General features: G+C 42.5%; 2 protein-coding genes across 4 annotated transcripts; one reads left to right on the top strand and one right to left on the bottom strand.

Annotated features, from left to right (window-relative positions):
• On the top strand, nt 1-19,743 carry ap4e1 (adaptor related protein complex 4 subunit epsilon 1). Its single transcript, XM_062389847.1, has 21 exons — nt 1-299; nt 1,963-2,034; nt 2,158-2,281; nt 2,491-2,564; nt 2,647-2,768; nt 2,885-3,044; nt 3,135-3,301; nt 3,635-3,708; nt 3,802-3,924; nt 4,027-4,136; nt 4,225-4,364; nt 12,484-12,596; nt 12,710-12,828; nt 13,721-14,023; nt 14,648-14,759; nt 14,848-14,986; nt 15,075-15,318; nt 15,826-16,380; nt 16,456-16,646; nt 17,065-17,225; nt 17,553-19,743. The coding sequence occupies exons 1-21, from the start codon at nt 159-161 to the stop codon at nt 17,711-17,713; spliced, it is 3,405 nt and encodes a 1,134-aa protein (XP_062245831.1). The 5' UTR covers nt 1-158; the 3' UTR covers nt 17,714-19,743.
• On the bottom strand, nt 4,464-12,080 carry LOC133955151 (uncharacterized). 3 transcript variants are annotated; one of them, XR_009920848.1, is made up of 3 exons: nt 11,855-12,080; nt 11,467-11,743; nt 4,464-4,557 (listed from the first exon to the last, which is right to left on the bottom strand). XR_009920848.1 is itself a non-coding variant. In XM_062389837.1 (2 exons), the coding sequence occupies exon 1, from the start codon at nt 5,982-5,984 to the stop codon at nt 5,004-5,006; it is 981 nt and encodes a 326-aa protein (XP_062245821.1). In that variant the 5' UTR covers nt 5,985-6,054; the 3' UTR covers nt 4,464-4,557; nt 4,669-5,003. The 3 variants fall into 3 exon arrangements, 1 of the variants encoding a protein (XP_062245821.1); XR_009920847.1 differs by having other exon boundaries at nt 11,467-12,080; XM_062389837.1 differs by lacking the exons at nt 11,467-11,743; nt 11,855-12,080 and adding an exon at nt 4,669-6,054.
• Nucleotides 19,744-19,746: the final 3 nt, after the last annotated feature.

Below are 19,746 nucleotides of genomic sequence, written 5' to 3'. Positions count from 1 at the left end.
AATCAAAACAATGGCGGACAGTCGGCGTAGCGCTCCTCTCTCCTGGTCTGTTTAAAGGCGTCACAGCCGACAGTGAGTGTCTCTATGTGGGAGCGAGTCCCCGGGATAAAGAGGTGATTTGATGGTTGTGTTGTAGGACGAACAAACCCGCTGCCAAGATGAGCGACGTTGTGGAGAAGACCCTGACAGCTCTGCCCAGCCTCCTGTCTCTGGACTCTCAGCCTGGATCTGCTAAACTCTCCTCCTCCTCCAAACTGGGAAACCTCATCAGGGGAATCACCGAGCTGACGTCCAAACATGTGAGTGTGTTATTGACAGCTGCAGCTCAGAGGAGCAACACGAGTCTCTGACAGCTTCTGATCAAACGCTTTGGCTAACCCGACCATGCTAACTGCAGAAGCTGTGTTTATGGTCTGTAAATATCCAGATGATATCTGAGCTCCTAGTTTCTGCTGTTGTTACCAAGAGGATGTTCAGCTAAAGTAACAGGTGATTGGTCTGTTTTGTAAAGCTCAGACATCCACGTCATTACGAGTCAAACTGTCAACAGCCTCTCTGAACATATTCTGCCACAAACTTGTATTAACCCCCCCCCCACACACACACACACCAGAAACCTATAAATCTGTACTAATGTACAAATGATATGTATAAAACGTTTACGTGCATACAGTATTTCTATAGCTTTTATAACACGTGTACAAACTGTATCTGTTTACACAAAACGTTTTAACACATGTACATATTATTTTTACAGCTGCAAATTCTTTTTATACACACACAAACATACACAATGAATGTGAAATTGAATATTATACAGAGTTGACAGAGACATTTCACCACAATCTTGTGCCTGGTGTCTCCCACTTTCTGTGTGTCAAGTTTCAAGTGTTTTTACTTTGAGAATTTTGAGAAAATGAAAGGGAAAGTCAGCTCAATTTTCATTATGGTATTCAAAACTTGCTCTTATCAAAAACTTTTTCAAAGAATTCCTTAAGAGGTGAAAATGAAATTTCACCTCACTCTTGTTCATAGTGTCTTTGTGCCACGTTTTAGAGAATTTTACAGTAGAATTCCTGAGAGAATTAAGGGCAAAGCTGGATACCTTTTCATTATGGCACTCAAAACTTGATTATATCAAGTACATATATTTTATCCTTGAGAGGAGGTGACGCACACATTTCACCTCAGTCTTGTTCATGTTGACCCCCACTCCAAGGGCCTTTACCGTAAAATGTGTATTCATTTCTAAAGTGCGGCTGGCCTGACCGTTTTGTCACAAAGGACATACCACTTCTCTGTATTGACATAATGTGTGGTACAACTACAAGCTGTGAAATCATAATTTCACGAGTACAAATTAGTCCTGACTCATTGTAAATATTACAGCACCTGCTATTTGACGTGAGAGAGTGGGCAGTAAAAAGAAGTTTAAAGATGATTCACTAGATGGCAGAATTGTTCTTTGTTAGTTTGTTGGTGTGATAAAATATCCACTATTTGTTACATTACATTTAGCTGACGCTTTTGTCCATAGCAACTTACATTTTTAGTACACTCAACATTTATGAGGGGCCATTTAGGGGTTCAGTATCTTGCCAAGGACACTTCGGCATGCAGATGCGGAAGAGTGGGGTTTAAACCGGCAACCTTCATGTTGGAGAACGCCCACCTTACCCCCTAGGCCACACCGCCCTGTTCCCAGTTGACTGGTGAAGAAGTTACATGTGAAAAAGTTGTAAAAAATTGACAATAATGCCTTAATAACAGTGGTTATTTCACATTTAGCACTTGCTCTGTTTTAAAGAAAATTTTGAAATATTCTGAAAGGGCGCCATGGGCTTTTCCAGTAAAATTGTGATATGTTAACAAGCTGAAGAATGTTTCTATAACCTAACATGCTCAGTTTTGTTGAGACATTAGTTCTATCAACCTTGTGTGTTGTGTGTTTCTCTCGTTCAGGAGGAGGAGAAACTTATCCAGCGTGAACTAGTATCTATCAAAGAACAGGTATCCTCCCCCAACACCACCATGGTACGGTTCTTCTGACTTTCTTGTTTGTTTTTTCTACAAGGAACTAGATCATTCAAATCAATCAAATGGGGCCTAAAACTATTTATGTGTTTATCTTCTTCCTTGGGTCATATTATGATTCAGAGGCAGATGAAGGAGCTGATGGTGAGAGCGATCTACTGTGAAAGTCTGGGTTATGAAGCTTCTTTCAGCTACATTCATGCCATCAAACTGGCTCAGCAAGGGACTGCTCTGGAGAAAAGAGTCGGTATGTTTGTCTGTATTAAGCTGAAACGCTTAATCATTGCTTAGAATCGTTACCCATCGATCTGCATTACTCACTCAGTCTCACAAACAAACGATCAGCCTTCTTCTTGTGTCTTCACACAACTTTATTGATCCAAATATAAAGAAAAAAATCTCCACTGAATCTTCCTCCGCTGCCACAGTCAAATGTAATTGTGTGTTATTTTGCAGGGTACCTCGCTGTGTCCTTGTTTCTGAATGAAAATCATGAGCTGCTGCTTCTTCTTGTGAACACTGTATTAAAGGTGGGTGTGAGTTTTTACAGCATTCGTCATCTTGAGTCTGAGCAGGAATAGGAGATGATGATGATGTATTTTCTGTTTGCAGGACCTCCAGAGCACAAACCTTATTGAAGTGTGCATGGCTCTCACTGTCGTCAGCCAAATGTTTCCCAAAGATATGATACCTGCAATCCTTCCTCTGGTGGAGGAGAAACTCAATCACCCAAAGTAAGAAATGCTTATTGGCTTCCAGTTCAATTACGTACATGTTTATTTCTATGGTAAATTAAAAAGATTTGCTTGAATAATATGATTTCTAACCATTTCTCATAACATATTTGTAGAGAAATCATTAGACGAAAAGCGGTGCTGGCACTTTACAAATTCTACCTAATAGCACCGAATCAGGTTCAACACATCCACAACAAGTTTCGCAAAGCTCTGTGCGACAAGGATCCCGGTGTGATGACAGCTTCACTGCACATCTACTTACAGTTGATCCAGGTAGTTTGATTTTCTCTTAAAAAAACAAACATTAAACAGACATCGTGCAGTCTCATGCAGTCTCATGTGACATACTTTTTGTTGTTTCAGGAGAATCCAGACGGTTACAAGGACTTGACAGCGAGTTTTGTCACCATATTAAAGCAGGTGGTGGGAGGAAAGCTGCCCATAGATTTTAATTATCACAGTGTTCCTGCTCCGTGGCTTCAAATCCAGCTTCTCAGAATATTGTCCTTACTTGGAAAAAATGATCAGAAGTAAGTCAGTGTTTTTCATTTAATATCTAGACTGAGGCAGTCCACCATTTTCTAATTTGTCCCACCACAATTTAATCATGAACTGACATTTTTTCACACATTTTTACCATCCACGCAGATAGTCAGACCTCGTAGTTTCAGCTGCAGCATCAAATCAGTTCTTTCCTTCTTTCGTCTGTGTACCTGAGATTCAGTTGTGCGTGAGAATGACCCTTGCGCACATGTTACTGTCATAGATCTAATTAACTCTGTGGGGAATGCTGGGTAATTATTACTTATTGCTTTTGTGTGTTTTTGCTCTGATAATAAATTCTGTCTGCTCTTTGTTCGCAGCGCCAGTGAGATCATGTATGAAATCCTCGATGAGTCTTTACAAAGAGCAGAGATGAACCACAACATTACCTACGGTGAGTCACATTGAGAGCAACGTCTAATAAATGTGTTTTCAGTCGTTTAATTAGTTCCAGGAGCCACTTACATTCTTCTCTCTTTACTTCTAGCAATATTATATGAGTGTGTAAAATGTGTTTACACGATTCATCCCAAATCGGACCTTTTGGAAAAAGCTGCAAAGTGCATCGGCAACTTTGTTCTGTCACAGAAGATAAATCTGAAATATCTTGGTAAGTTTAGAAGAAAACAAGGTATATATAATGCATTTAGTTTGTATCCAGCGAGAATCACGATTTAACATATAAGCTCTTATTTATCTGCTGTTATTTTAGGCTTGAAGGCTCTCACCTACGTGGTCCAACAGGATCCTAAACTGGCCCTGCAGCATCAGATGACCATCATAGAGTGTCTGGACCACCCTGACCTCATCATCAAGCGTGAGGTGAGACAAGCAGTTGGTCTAGTTTGGATTTTGGCATTACAGACTTTACAGGGTTACAGGATTTGGTGCGTCATGTGTTATCTTGCAGACGGTGGAGTTGCTCTTTCGGATCACTAACGCCCAGAACGTCATGGTCATTGTGGACAAGATGCTGGAGTTTCTGCGCGTCAGTCCAGATGACTACACTACTATTGACCTGACGGGGAAGGTGGCAGAACTAGCAGAAAAATATCCTTCTCAGTGAGATACTCTGTGTCAAATCTATACTCCTTATAAAAAATGACCATGGTTGTAGCTCCTCTTACGACGACACAAGACACAGGTCGGTTCCTTTGAACGGGCGTTTATTGCGGTGGCATGTCTCCTCTCTCCCTCTCCATCTTATCAACACCATCACGCTTTACACGTTACGCCGTGAGAACTGAAAGTATGTAAAAACACAGTACAAAACATTTCCATACATATCGCAGCACATTATACACATATAGCGAACACAAAATGACGCTCAGTGTCGACATTAATATAAACATACCTCGTTGGCCGCTTGCCGTAAAAAGAGGTTTTGATGTGCATTACAAGTTTTATAGCTTTGGTGACAAAACGCGCACCGTGCACCTGCCGTTTGCAGTGTCACAGTGATCTTGGCCCCCGGGGCTACGAACAAAGCACATTAGTTCCGCCTCAAGAAGCGAATAATACAAATACTGCCTGTATCAGTTACATTTTAACCTTTTCATTCATGAACTTAAATACCGGCACTTACACTCCCACCAAATCACTCATCCACCTAAATGTGGGATTTTCCGGTACAACAAAATATAAGTGGAATAAACAAAAAAATGTTCTTAAGCATCATTGAAAGTGACCTTATGTGATTGAGCTGGCCTCAAGTAAGGTGACTACCTTGTGTATAGGCCTCTCAAGATGAACTGATCTAGTGAGTGGTTTGCCTTTGTCAAATGTAGTGTCGCTAACTAGAAGTTTCAGTTTCCGTACCATGCCATCTGCACTGGGATACACTTCCACAACTTTAGCAAGCTTCCATTCATTCCTTGGTGAGCCATCTTCTTGAAGGATCACAATGTCATCTATTTGCGAGTTCCTTGATATTTTTTGCCATTTCCGTCGTTGTTGGAGGTTCAGCAGGTATTCTCGCTTCCATCTTTGCCAAAACTCATTGGCTAAGAACTGCACCTTTCTCCACCTTTTGCACAGGTACAGGTCTTCCTTGCAAAACTGTCCTGGAGGTGGCAGAATGATTGAGGATTTCATGGTCAGTATGTGGTTTGGAGTGAGGGGCTCCGGACCAGTAGGATCATTAAGATGCTCAACACTTAGTGGCCTGCTATTGATTATAGCCATCGTTTCGTAAAGAAACGTTCTCAAAGTTGTGGTGTCGAGTCTGCTTGCGGCTTGGTCAAGCATAACCATCAAGATGCTTCGGACTGTCCGAATCTGACGCTCCCAGACCCCACCCATGTGGCTAGCTGATGGGACGTTCAGCACAAATTCACAGCCGAATGCTCGCTGACGTTCAGGATCTATTCCTTTGAGCAACTCAGAAAGGACTCTCCTAGCGCCCATGAAGTTTGTTCCCTGATCACATCTTATTTGGCGCACAGGTCCTCTGATAGCCATAACTGTTCGAAGTGCATTCATGAATGCGTCTGTTGTCAAGTCATCGAGTGTTTCTATGTGTACTGCTCTCGAACATAAGCAGGTAAACAGCAACCCATAGCGTTTTAATTCCTTTCTTCCTTCCTTTACGATAAAGGGGCCGAAACAGTCAAGACCACAGTAAGTAAAGGGGGGGGATTCTTCAGCCCTTTCTTGCGGCAGATCTGCCATTTGTTGCACCTCTGTAGATCTTCTGTATCTCCTACATTTTACACACTTATAAATGTGTGAGGAGACCACATTCCCACATCCAAAGACCCATATTCCATTTGCACGCAATTCGTTCATGGTCATGCCTCTTCCTTGATGGAATACTCGCTCATGATAATGTTTGATGAGGAGGGCTGACACATGAGATTTTCGTGGAAGAATTGCAGGATGTTTTATGTCGTGGTGTAAGGCTGATTTTGACAACCGTCCTCCCACCCTGAGAACATTGTTTTTGTCCAGGAAGGCATTCAACCTGTGCAACTTGTTGTGCTTGCTCCGAATGTCTCCTTTCTGGAACCTGATTCTTTGAATGTCGCCAGCAAAGGCTTCTTCTTGCGTCAGCTTGATAATGAAAACTTCCGCTTCTCTTCTTTCTTCGAGATTGGTTGTTTCATTAGTTCTTGGTTGAAGTCCTTTGAATTCTCTGACATATCTCTTGAGCCTGGCGATGGCTCTCACAGCTCTGTTCCAGTCAGAAAACTTAGTGAAGCGGTTTGCCATTGCATTCGCCTCCTCTGTCTTAGCTGCATGAGCATAGGCTTTGCGAAGCTCTGGGTCTGTCGTTTCTACTTCTACTTTCTCTTCTTCACATGGCGGAATTTGCTGCCAAAGGAAGTTGGGTCCTTTAAGCCAATTAGACTCCTTCAGCTGAACTGCACTCAACCCTCTGGAGGCATGGTCGGCTGGATTGCTTTCAGACCTGACATGTCGCCACTGTTCAGGGCTTGTGCTGGATCGTATGCGTTGGATTCTGTTGGCTACAAATGTGTGGAACCTCTTGGCGTCGTTGTTCACGTAGCCGAGGACCACCTGTGAGTCAGTCCAGTAATACTCTTGCAGGCCTTCAATCTCAAGTTCACCCTTGATGAGGTCTGCGTTGCGGACGGATGTCACAGCTGAAGATAACTCAAGTCTTGGAATGGTCGTTAGTTTGACAGGAGCTACTCTTGCCTTCCCAATGACAAGAGAGCAACTGATGTGTCCCAGTTCACTTATTGCTCGAAGATACGAGCATGCACCATAGCCTTGAAAACTTGCATCTGAAAAGCTGTGAAGCTCATATCTTATGACCTTCCCGAAGTTTGATGGGAGGTAGCTCCTTGGAATCTTCAGCGCTGCCAACTGAGGCAAATCTCTTAGCCATTCCTCCCATTGCGGAAGAATGTGTTCAGGGAGATCTTCATCCCAGCCTACTTTGTCTTTGCATAGCGCCTGAAGAATCTGTTTGCCGACTAGGATGAAGGGGGCCACAAACCCTAATGGATCATAGATGGAGGCAACAGTCGAAAGAACACCTCTCCTTGTCAGGGGATTTTCCTTAACCACAACTCTAAACTGGAAATAATCCGCTTCGACGCACCACTGAACTCCGAGTGCTCGTTCTATATATGGTTCTCCAAGAGCCATGTCTTGATCCTTGGTTTGCGCACGTTCCTCAAGTGGTATTGCTTCCACTACTTCCTTGTCATTGGACACAAATTTATGCAGCCGTAGGTTTCCTGTTCTGCATAAAGCTCTTGACTCTTCCACCAGATGTATGGCTTCCGCCGCTGACTCTACACCTGTTAAGCCATCGTCAACGTAAAAGCTTCTCTGTATGAACTTGATGGACTCTTCGCTGAACTTTCCATGACCCTGCGATGCCAGATGTTTGAGGCCAAAGTTGGAGCAGCCAGGGGATGAGGCTGCCCCAAACAGGTGTACTCTCATCCTGTACACTGAGGGTTTTGTGTCAAGATTGCCTTTATCCCACCAGAGGAATCTGAGGTAGTCTTGATGTTCCTTTGCAACGTGAAATTGGTGAAACATTCTCTCGACATCACACATTATGGCTATTGGACCCTTTCTGAATCGACAAAGCACTCCAACTAAGGTGTTAGTCAAGTCTGGTCCAGTCAAGAGATGGTCATTTAGAGAGGTTTCCTGAAACCGTGCAGAACAGTCGAAAACCACACGGATCTTCCCGGGTTTGTGGGGGTGGTAGACACCGTGATGCGGGATATACCATGCTGGTTGGTCATTGAGTTCGGACTGTGGAACTTTCTCAGCATCTCCTCGTTCGATTATGTCGTTCATGAACTGGACATAATCCTTGCAATACTGCTCGTTTTTCCTTAGTCGTCGCTCTAATGACATGAGCCTGTGAACTGCACACTGTTTGTTGTCTGGGAGATTGGGCTTGTCTGTTTTGAAAGGAAGTGGGAGTTCATAGTGACCATTTTCCTTCTGCTTTACACCTTCTTTCACTTTTGACAAGAAGAGGAGGTCTTCCTGCGAGATTGGATTACCATCTGTGGTACGCTCTGTGAAATCAGATTCGAGAGCTTTGATAATGTCTGTTGGATTGATCTCTTTAACATGTGTTCTGCACACAAAGTGCACCTCCCTCTTTAGCCTAGCAGACGGCTGTGCATCAGGGGTCACTTGCCGTACCATCATTTTGTGACTGGTTCCTATTGAATCACCGTGGTCACTTGCTTGATTGGAGCAGCCAACAATGCTCCAGCCCAGGTCTGTTAACTGTCCGTATGGCTGATTCTCTTTTCCAGACAGAATCTCTCTTGGGAGAAGGGCTTGGTGACAGTTATAGCCAATCAAGAGGCCAACTTCGCAATCCAATGGTGGTGGAATTTTGTCTACCAATTGCTCCAGATGAGTCCATTTATGAGCAGTTTCAGAAGTTGGAATGTGTGACCTGTCTGCTGGAATGAACTCTCGTGTGAAAAGAGGTGGCAATGAAATCCTCTTCTCCGAATCATATCCTCTCACTTGTAGATGTGTTAGTTTCTGACAAGCTATGACTGCTGACCTTGTAGACATTGTGGATAGCTTCAGACTTACATTCTCTTTGGTTGTGTTGAGGTTTTGGGCAACTTCATCCAGAATGAAAGTTGTGTCGCTCTGTGTGTCTAAGAGTGCATAGACAAGGACTTCATGATTCGGCTGTTTTGTGGATGAGACCCAGACCGGTACAATTGAGGATGTCTGTGTACTCGAACCGTCTTGTAGGATTCTGTTAGTAGTTGCTGTTGCAGCTATTTCTTTGGTGTCCACCTTTGGAGTCATTGACCATTGATGATCCTTGAATTTGTCATCATGTAAACATGTTGGGTGTCCTTTCTGACACCGTTCACATATGCTCTTGTTGTCACACTTTCTTGAAATATGACCACTTCCTAAACATCCAAAGCAAAGCTTCTCTACTTGCACAAACTTGTTACGCTCTTGAACTGTCTTTTCACCAAACTTTCTGCACTTGGCGAGTACATGTCCTTTCCTTTTGCAGAATACACATTCTGAGATGCTGCTTTCTGTTGTGTTTGTGGACAGTGTCTTTGCTTGAATGGTTTGGCTTCTTGGATGCTTTGGTTTTTCACCTTCCACACTCTTGAGCGCTTGTATTGAAGATATGGGATCACAAGCAAGATCTGCTTCCTTTGACAGGAAGTTTACCAATACTTTGAATGGAGGGTACTCAGCATTTGCTTGTCTGTATTCCATTGCCTTGCGGTTCCAACTGGATGCCAGCCAATCTGGCAATTTAAGGAGAATTTTTTGACTCTCGTTGCAGTCATTGAGAACTTCCAATGTCTTGACATGGGGCATTGCGGCTTGACAGCTCTCGAGGAAGTCTGCAAATTCTCTTAGCTCGAAACCTTCTTTAGAGCTTATTTTTGGCCATGCACTTAGCTTGTCTCTGTAGGACTTCCCAATAATGAATGGGTCTCCAAAACGTTTATCCAACAGTTGCCAGGCTGAGTCGTATGCTACTTCAGTGCCCAGTAGGAAGAATCCTTCAACAGCTTTCTTCGCAGCACCACCCAAGTACTTTCTTAGGTAGTACAGTTTTTCGTTCTTTGGGATGTTTTTCCTGTTTATCAATGTTTCAAAGGAGAGTTTCCAGTCCTTGTATTTCAAGGGATCTCCAATGAATAATGCAGGCTCTGGTGTTGGAAGACGATTGGCACTTATAGCTTCTGCTAGCATGTTGACCAAGTCTGAGCTGTTCTGCGCTTGAGGCATGGGCATTGAAGTAGGTGGAGCTTGAGGAATGAATGGGGGGTTTGGGGCATAAGTGTGAAGACCTTGAGTTTTTCCTAATCGTAATGCTTCATTTAGGGAGTTGCTTGCTTCAGACCTTTCTTCAATTTGTTCATAGACCTTCACTCTTGCTCTAGCAGCGTTAAACTTCTTAACTTCTTCTAACCTTTCGATTCTTTTACGCCTGTCTTGCATTGCTTGTTGTGTGGCTAGATTCTCAGTTTCTAGCCTCCGAAGCTCTGTTGTTTCCCTTTCTTGTTCCTCCAAAACCGCCAAAACTTCCCGGGATGCAGCAGCTTCAGCTGCAGCCTCATACCTTTTTACTGAGCAGACACTGGTGTAGTTGGAGCCACGTTTCGATCTTTGAGATAATGGTCTTGATAAGGAGCCTGTTGAGTCGAGTACAGATCCAACATCAGGCCAGGGTTCTTCTTCCTCTGCTGTATGCCCTTTAAGCTGCCTTTCTGCCTTTTCAATCATAAATCCTGAAAGCGATACGCACGTGTCAACTCTGCGCCGCAGGTCTGGCTCAGGAGTTTGTATTTCCCGCAACTCTTCATAAATGTTCTTTACCTTTGTGCATGTGCTTTGTATGTTATCAATAAGCTCACCCAATTCATCCTTGGATGCCTCATCAGTCAATATATCCTTGCCTATTCTTGCCTGACACCTCCACCTCTCATAGATTACTCTATATCGACGTTGGATACCCTTTAGCCTTTCCTCTTGAAGTTCTCTACCCTTTTCTGTTAAGGTTCTTGTTCTTTCGCTTCTTCGTAGGCTTTTCTCCTCTTCTGGGAAGTCAGGGTCTGTAGCTTCATGTTGAGCAGGTGATTCGGCATTCTTGTGGCAGGTCTCTGAACTTTTGTAAGACATTTTGAGATGACTTGAATGGCTATGGGATGTGTGTAGCTATTGAGCTTCAAATGGATTAGATTAGGCTATGTATAAATGTAAGCTACAGAAGGCTTTCAGTAAAGTAGCCATGCAGGTCTGAATATGGACTTTCATATTGCATTAAATAAAATAGTATTTTCACTTCACTCAAATTTAAAAGCAAAACAAATACCTTTGTAAAAATGCAACAAAAATCTCAAATATACTTGTACTTCACACAAGAAAAGGTTTTCACATTAGTGGACTGGCCCTTTAAATTTCACTTCAGTCACCCTTTAAACACTGCTATTTTCATAAATCAAAATTTACAAGTATTACTTTCCCATTCACTTAGCACTTATACAATAAGCTGCTTAAGAGGAGTAACACACATCAACACACATTATGTACAGAACTGAGTCCTTTTTAAGTTAGTTGAGCCACTTCTCACACCGCTTTCACTTGAAGGTGATGGTGGAGCACCTCTTGGCTTTGCCTTGAAACTTGCGCATGTGACACAGTTTACCTTCCATATATTGCCGCCGCTATGGCGACAGTGATTGAAGTGCGTTGCTTTTCCGCTCTGCTGCGATGCCGAGTGATCCCGTCACGTCGTCACACAGCTGCGGTCTCGTCGTCTCGCCTACCCGCGCCGAGCAGTCGAGTTCTCACTGTAGCTCCTCTTACGACGACACAAGACACAGGTCGGTTCCTTTGAACGGGCGTTTATTGCGGTGGCATGTCTCCTCTCTCCCTCTCCATCTTATCAACACCATCACGCTTTACACGTTACGCCGTGAGAACTGAAAGTATGTAAAAACACAGTACAAAACATTTCCATACATATCGCAGCACATTATACACATATAGCGAACACAAAATGACGCTCAGTGTCGACATTAATATAAACATACCTCGTTGGCCGCTTGCCGTAAAAAGAGGTTTTGATGTGCATTACAAGTTTTATAGCTTTGGTGACAAAACGCGCACCGTGCACCTGCCGTTTGCAGTGTCACAGTGATCTTGGCCCCCGGGGCTACGAACAAAGCACATTAGTTCCGCCTCAAGAAGCGAATAATACAAATACTGCCTGTATCAGTTACATTTTAACCTTTTCATTCATGAACTTAAATACCGGCACTTACAATGGTTATAGAAATACATTGTTTTAAATATTGAAATAATATCTATCAACAAAACCACAATACCTGCTGTATTAAGTTTCACTGATCCAGGAATCAAATTATTCTTAAATCGCTGTCAACTACATCTCATATATTATTATGAATGTCTGTACATCCCCATCCTGTTTCTGATCATTAATTATTACTCTGGTGTAACTTTATCACGGTGGTGCAATTCTTTACATTTGTATACTTCCTCTTGGTTGCTTCATCAGATTTCAACACAGTCCGAAGTTTCGTGAAAATATGGTCTTCATTGAAATCAATAATCCAGTTCTTAAATAATACACAGATTTATTTTTTAAGAGACCTTGTTTTTTTTCTATTACTTGTGTTGATATTTCCTATAAACATTATACATATGCACCAGACAATGAATGGTTCATCGAGACCATGAACACAGTGTTTTCAGTGGGCGGAGACATGATGCAGCCTGACATCCCAAACAGTTTCCTTAAGCTGCTGTCCGAGGGTGAGATAACCACAACTTAATCTGCGGTGTTCCTGAGTTGTGCCATAGCTGTTCAGTAATTGGATCCTGATATTGATTGGATTTTAATGCTTATCTTCTCTTTAATGGCCCAGGATTTGACAGTGTGGAGGAGGACAGGAAGCTGAGGCTGTTTGCTGTGGATTCCTATGTCTCCCTGCTGCGAGGAGAACCTGGCAAGCTGCCACAGCGCTTCCTCCAAGTCATCAGCTGGGTGAGTGCTGTTATATTGAGCACTTTGCAAAAGTCTTATGTACTATTAATGAGAACAAAAAGGGAAAATAAATACAGTATTTAATTGAGCACACTTCACTAATTACTTAATTTGCAGACGAAAAAAGGAAGAGTATTTAAATAAAAGCATATATATTAATACATTATACATTTCATTTAGTGCCAGTTAGCATAGCTATCCATCCATTATCTATATTATTTATCCTTTTCTGGTCCTGGGGGCTGGAGCTAATTCCAGCTGACATTGGGCGGGATTATCATAACTACAGGATATAAAGACGAGCCCATTTAGAAGCAACATTAGTAAAGCTCATTGCCAAAGTTCCTCTTGCAGATCATTTGAATAGTTTAGAGATCAATTTGACAAAAATCATGCATCTTAGAAGGAGAGAAGTGCCCGTTGAGAAGAGCTCAGTGATCTTATACTCAAGGTTCTGTTGCACTTAAAAGCATTTTTAATAGCAACAGAGTGTTTTGGCGGCATGTGTAGATTGTAATGTGTCTTTTTCTTGTAATTCTCTTTAAACTGATAACTGAGAACTACAAACACCCTGGTCAGAAAGTATGTCAGTAGATGTTCCTTGGCTGTGAGAAACAATATGAATACCCACTTTCTCTATCGGTAGTTTGTGAGACAACATGGCTTTTTTGAGGGTTATTCTCTTCGAGGCTCTTCTTATCTTCAATTATTAATTCTGGGTCTCTGATATTCCTGATAATCTGTTGTTCTTGACATATTTGTTAAATTTCATTCATAATGGTCTTAAAAAGTCTGAAATTGAAATAGTTGAAACCTGCAGGTACACTGTTACTTGTAAGACACAAGGCAGTTCTCTTCTTTACATGTGAAGCCCCCCCTCTGTCCTCCTCAGGTTCTCGGTGAATACTCTCACTTGATGGAGGAACTTGAACCAGCCACAGTCCTGCGACTTCTGGAGAGGCTGTTGGATTTGAAGCAAACCAGCAGCGAAACCAAGAGCTGGGTCCTCATGGCAATGACCAAGCTCTGCGCGGGCGGAGCAAGTGTTGCTGTCGCTCAGCAGGTTTTGGAAACATACATCAGCTCAATGGACACAGTGCTGAGACAGAGGGCTCAGGAGCTGCAGCACCTCAGCCAAGACTCTGAACTACGAGCCAGGGTGCTACCCCGAGACGCTGGCCTGGAGCCTCAAGAGGTAGCATACCTAAGGGGCTGCAGAATTACAATAATGAAGTTTATGTGTGTGGCTTTTATGATTGCAATGTTTTCCAGTATTCATAGAATTGGTTCTAGAGATAATAAAAACACATTTAATTTAATTTCAAATTCCCACCAACACCAGTAAATGATTTTACTCTGGCAACCACAGCAGATTATCATCAATTTGAGGTTACTTGTGGCACTCTCTCCTGGCAGAGTAAACTCTCATTATGTAATGGTTGAAAAAAGAAACCTGCATCCACTTGCCCTCCATGACACACACTCAATTACATTATTAAAGGTATTTAACAACGATAATAGGGATCATTAATGCAGCCGTTTCAGTGTAGCTGTTTTAGCATGTCTGACACACAACTGTATTCAGTATCATTCAGCTGGGCAGAGAGTAACAATAACTTTTAATACATACAAATGCAATGTTGTGATTTCTTTCTGTCATGGCAAAAGAAAGTGTTAAAAGATAAAGATGTGGTGCTCTTGCAAACACTCACATTTGACATGTTTGATTGAAATCCTGCAGAACTTTCCCAAACGACCTTTACCTCATGACCGAAGGAGAAGTTTAGACTTGCTGTTGTGTTGATGTTTTGTTTCCAAGGTGGATTCCTCGCTGTCGTTCCTGGATGGGTTTGTGTCAGAGGCGTTGGCTGCTGGCGCCGCTCCATACAAGCCTCCCCATCAGCGGCAGGAGGAGCTAGCTCAGGCAAAAGGTAAAACATTTGAATGCGATCAGATGGTTGCATGTTTGGCACAATGTGAACCGCCTTGTTTTGAATTGTTCTGACTTGTTTGCCTCAGCGTTGAGCCTGGAGCCGTACGGCCTGTCCCTGCCCATCAGCATGGCCTCCTGCAGCCTCGCTGACAGACAGTCTCCCACGCTGTTGTCCATAAGCTCTGGTCTGTCGGGCGACAGCACCGAGCTCTCCCACAAAGGAGGGTATGCGGACACACTGTGCATACCTCTGAATTATGTGCTTGTTAATTCTTTTGAACTCCCACTGATCTGTTCTCCATATTTGCTTCAGCCCTACAACTCTGAAGTTGGACGGAGTGAAGCGTGTGTGGGGGAGGGAGGGGTACCTGAGGGAATCTGTGGAGGAGGTTGCCCAGGCAGAGGTACCCAGTCCCCTCCGGTCACCAAGCCAGCAGGCGGGGGCTGACAGCTCACACAACCAGACTCCCACACCCACCCCTGATCCCGAACAAGATAAACAGCAGCTGGCTTCGTCCCTTTTTTCCGGCCTCAGCTCCCAAAGCCCCATGTGTCTGGTGAGCTCTTATATTCTTTGTCTGTTTGAGGAAGAGCTACACAATTTGGAGAAAGGTTAATAAGTCAAAGCGGAGTATTCCACACGCACTCCCTTAAAATAACTCACATTATTAAGCCGATGGTTCTTAGACCTTCAGCATGGAAAATTCACACTCATCTGATGAAAGCCCAAAGAAAGAAATAAGTTAAAGAAGTTAAGTCCATGTGATAGCCCCTGCACATTTCTTTCCTGATTCATTGATTAATCCTGCAGTAACAGAAGATGTCAGAAGGTAGTGACAATATTTTTTTTCTCATTCATAACTTCTCTAAATATAACGTAACTTCTTAAGTGATTTAATCGGAACAAAAAATATAAAATCCAAAGATAATTATGTTTCTCTCACAAGTCATTAATAAGGACATTTTCAATTCATCACTTTGGCTTTACATTGCATCTGCTTGGTCTGTACATCTTGGCTAGTTTGATACTAAATGAACATTTTGACCTTGTTTTCCTCTCACAGATGGGAAAACCTGAGCCGACACCCAATCGGTTCAGAAGAAAAACCAAAGGTCAGGGCTCCTCCTCGAGCGCCACTGGGCAAACACCCAGCTCCCTCGCCTCTTCTCCCAGCACCGTGGACAACCTGCTGTGTGACGACCTACTGGACTCTAACATCCCCTCAGAGCCGAGTGTTTCCTCGTCCACAATCACGTTAGAACTCTCCCAGGGCTTCACTGCGACTGCTCATGGCCCCTGTGATGTCGAAGCTAAGTTAGCCGACAGTGAAGTGAAGGAAAGTAGCCCCTCCCCCAGTGAGGATGATGGTTTAGTAGCTGCTGATGCTTCTCAACATGAAGACCCTGACAGACCTGAAGACCCGTGTCTCAGTTCGCTTCTGCCTGCAGAGCTCCGTGAACTCGGCCACTCAGAAATCACTCCTCTGTGCACAAACCAAAGTCTGGAGCTCTCAGCCTGTCATGTGCTGAAGGAGGATTCCTTAGTGTTTGTCATTTTCATTTGCAACTCCTCTGCCATTCAACAGATACTGCTGGATCTTCACTCAGAACAACTAGAGGTGATCTCAAAATGACGAATGAAGACTAATGCTGTCTTTGAAAGTATTTTATATTAAAGGCCATTTTATTTTCAGGTATCCTGTGTGTCTGACAGTCCAGAGGTGGATGTGGGTAGCCACAGTGAAACAGTGTACCAGTATTCCCTGACCGTGAAGAGGCCTTCGGTTCATGTTGAAGTAGCCGGGATGGTTTGTTATCAGTTGTGTGATGGGACGCCTCAGAATCTGCAGTTCTCATACAAACTCCCTCTGACCTCCTTCATCAGGTGACACATTTGTGTGTTTTCTCCCATTTGTTTGTTTGTTATTTTTTGTTTACGAGCAGGATTATGCAAAAACCGCTGATCTGATTTCCACAAAACTTTGAAGGATAGGAAGGGCCAAGAAATAACCCATTAATATTCTGTGTGAACCACGTTCTTTCAAATTTTTAGATAGTTTTGTTGGCATTATCACAGACCTGCCAAGTATTCATGCATGGATCTTTATTTAAAAAAAACAATCTTTCTCTAGCAAATTTGAATGTGGTCTTATTCGGGGTTAGGCTTCACTTAGTTATTATATTTTATCAATTTATAATTCTTCTGCAATAGAGATTATGATTCCATGAGTTTTGATTGACTACCAAGCGCAGACCATTCCCGAGACTATTCGTTGCTGACTTTACTTTCATCTTTCCTGCAGACCCTTGACGGTGTCCACAGAGGAGTACGGCACAATGTGGCTCGACTTCTGTCACGACACAAAGCAGAATCTGACCCTGATCAGTGACGGTGAAGAGCCTCTCACAGCCACTCTGGATGTACTGAAGAGGAAACTTCAGCTTGGTGTCGTGGAAGTCATAGGTGAAAAGACATTTATCATTTATCACTCAGTTCTCTCATTGATCTCAACTTTATACGTTTTTAGCCATTGCTGGAATTTGTAATAAACACGTTGATAAATAGTTTTAAATACCGAAACAGCAATCTAAAAATATATGTACAGCATAAATAAGGCCACACAAAAACATCAGGACGCAACAAGATGCTTTGTTATTTATGGTTATTGCTGGTTAAAAAGGTTTGTCAGGCAAACTAATGCAATTTACAATTAGAGCATTTTCTAAAACACTGTATGTTTCTTGAGTATTTTATAAAGTTGGTCTGTAACATTTTTCACTTGGCTCACAGGGATGGAAGGTATTCTCGCTTGTCAGCTCCTCAAGGATCAGCCGTGTCTGATGCACTGCCGTGTGCACGCCGGTGTGCTGGCGGTGTGGTTGCGCTCTCCGGTGCCTGACCTGCCCGACTGCCTGATCTACCACTGTCAGAGAGCTCTGCAGGGGGACTGAGCCCCAACCGCACCACTCCACTGAGCAACAAGAGCCTCAACCACTGCAAAGGGAGGAACACAGACGTACACGGTGCAGAACAGAGAATGAGACATCTGATGTTGTCGTCTTTACATCACAGTGTTAACCATTTGTATATCTTCTCCACTATGAGTTACTTTGGAAGATTTGGTGGTGATAGTCCTTGGATTGTTGAATTTTATTGCTAGAAGAGGATCTCAACTGTTGGAAAGTCGGGACTGGGAATAACTTCAGGGCTAAGAGAGTTTGTGTAACCCTGTGTGTTTCAGAATAATACTTAAGTCTTAAAATCCTGTTCAGATCTGGTGTTTACATCCGCCCTGAGTGATCACCAGGGGTCAGCTCTAAGTTCAGAACTGAACTCACCCAATTGTGTCCTGAATGTGTCCTGAGCTCTGATCACTAAGACCACATTAGGAGATGGTCTGGGACACATGTGGCCACATTCTTTTCACCATGTGAACGCAAATGTGTCCTGGGCCACATCAAACGACTGCTTACTCAGCTGACGTCTCTGACCCGCTGCAGTTGTGTAACGTCATATCTATTTTTAAGTTTTTCAGTGACCATACGATGATTAGTTTGTGGCCACCGCCTCAATATCAACACTGATCACTGCATACGATTGATACTTTTCTTAAATTGGTCAAATCTCTCACGTTCATGCCGACACATTCACACAAACATCGCCTATGGACACGTCTGTAAACTCAGACTGGGTAAGAACAACATAATTTGGTTTCTGTGAACAGAAATGACATTTGCACTTATTTGGGTATTTATCTGGGAAGTGAGATCCAATCACATGTGGTCACCAGAGACATATTCCGGACACATTTTAAATTCCAGGAACTTAACGATGTCCACTTGGGATCTCTCAGGATGGATTTGATTACCAGGTCTGAACTGGGTCATATAGGATGATGGCAGGGCTCCAAATTGACTTGAAACCTTTAATGGTCAAAACATTGTGAAATGAATATTGAGTTTGAAATTTCTGTCATGTCTTAAGGGAAAACTGATGAATTAATATCTGTGCCTTGGGTCTTTATCCTACATAGCGAGAGTGACAGCATGACAGCGACGCTCATTTGGATTTTAAGAAGACAAAGACTTAAAGGATGAATTTTACATTTAGTACTGTGATTGAAAAATGTCACTGCTGTCATTAACTTAACACATTTTCTACTTTCTCGTCAACACATATTCGAGCAAAACAGATTCAAATGAAAGAATAAAAATTCTACAGTTGGATTTACTGATGTTATGTATCAGGTGTTGTCGGAGAAACGAAGTGAAACTATTTAGATATCTTGTCAGGCCTATTTCAAATATTATGCCAGCAAACTAATATTTACAGTTTGTTGTCAAGGAAAACGTGTTCCAGTACCTGAAGTTTCCTCCAAGCAAATACATGTTTACATTGTTGTTTGTCTAAAAGACAACTTTATGTCCCCACTAACCTCCAACCGCAGCAGTAACATTTGATTCTTACATCTGTGATACATTTATCATTGTGCTGATGTTTTGTAGATGCTCCCTTCCTATAGGATCGTATTTCTGGTTTGTCAGTTTCGGTGAGAGGTGGATTTTAGTGTTTTTTTTTTTATTATAATATTTTTCTATCAAAGCAGTATTGAGAACATATTTATTGGATTTATATTCTTACAGAAAATATTTTATATTGATTTCACACAAAAAAAAAAACAACTTGTGCTTCATATACTGTTTGGTTTGCGCTGTGCCAGATTTGGTTTCCAGTTTGACATTTTTTTTTTAATTTATTTAATCTGAAGGGAGAGTTGACCTTTTTCTTTTTCGTGTCCTGATCTGAGACAAAGCGAGACATGTGTAAATCTCAACTTTAACCCAACGCCTTATGTTCTAATGCCATGATGGTGTGTTTGATTTGTGCCTGTGGTACAGAAAGAGGAAATCCTTTTTTCTTAGTGCCTGTCACTATGTTCTACCAACTTCTGAATAAATTCAACACATGTAAACTTCCTTGACTT

This window comes from Platichthys flesus, chromosome 6 (genome assembly GCF_949316205.1).
Source record: "Platichthys flesus chromosome 6, fPlaFle2.1, whole genome shotgun sequence".
NCBI lineage: Eukaryota > Metazoa > Chordata > Actinopteri > Pleuronectiformes > Pleuronectidae > Platichthys > Platichthys flesus.
Note: the sequence above shows the minus strand (reverse complement) of the source record. Positions and strands in the feature narration are given on the sequence as shown.

What these genes read in the sequence shown, in the direction of transcription:
- ap4e1 (XM_062389847.1), top strand. Translation starts at nt 159, where the DNA reads ATGAGCGACGTTGTGGAGAAGACCCTGACAGCTCTGCCCAGCCTCCTG. An exon ending in CTGGCCTGGAGCCTCAAGAG is followed by an intron (nt 14,024 to 14,647) that starts GTAGCATACCTA and finishes TTTGTTTCCAAG; the next exon opens with GTGGATTCCTCGCTGTCGTT. An exon ending in TGGTGTCGTGGAAGTCATAG is followed by an intron (nt 17,226 to 17,552) that starts GTGAAAAGACAT and finishes CTTGGCTCACAG; the next exon opens with GGATGGAAGGTATTCTCGCT.
- LOC133955151 (XM_062389837.1), bottom strand. Translation starts at nt 5,984, where the DNA reads ATGGCAGATCTGCCGCAAGAAAGGGCTGAAGAATCCCCCCCCTTTACT.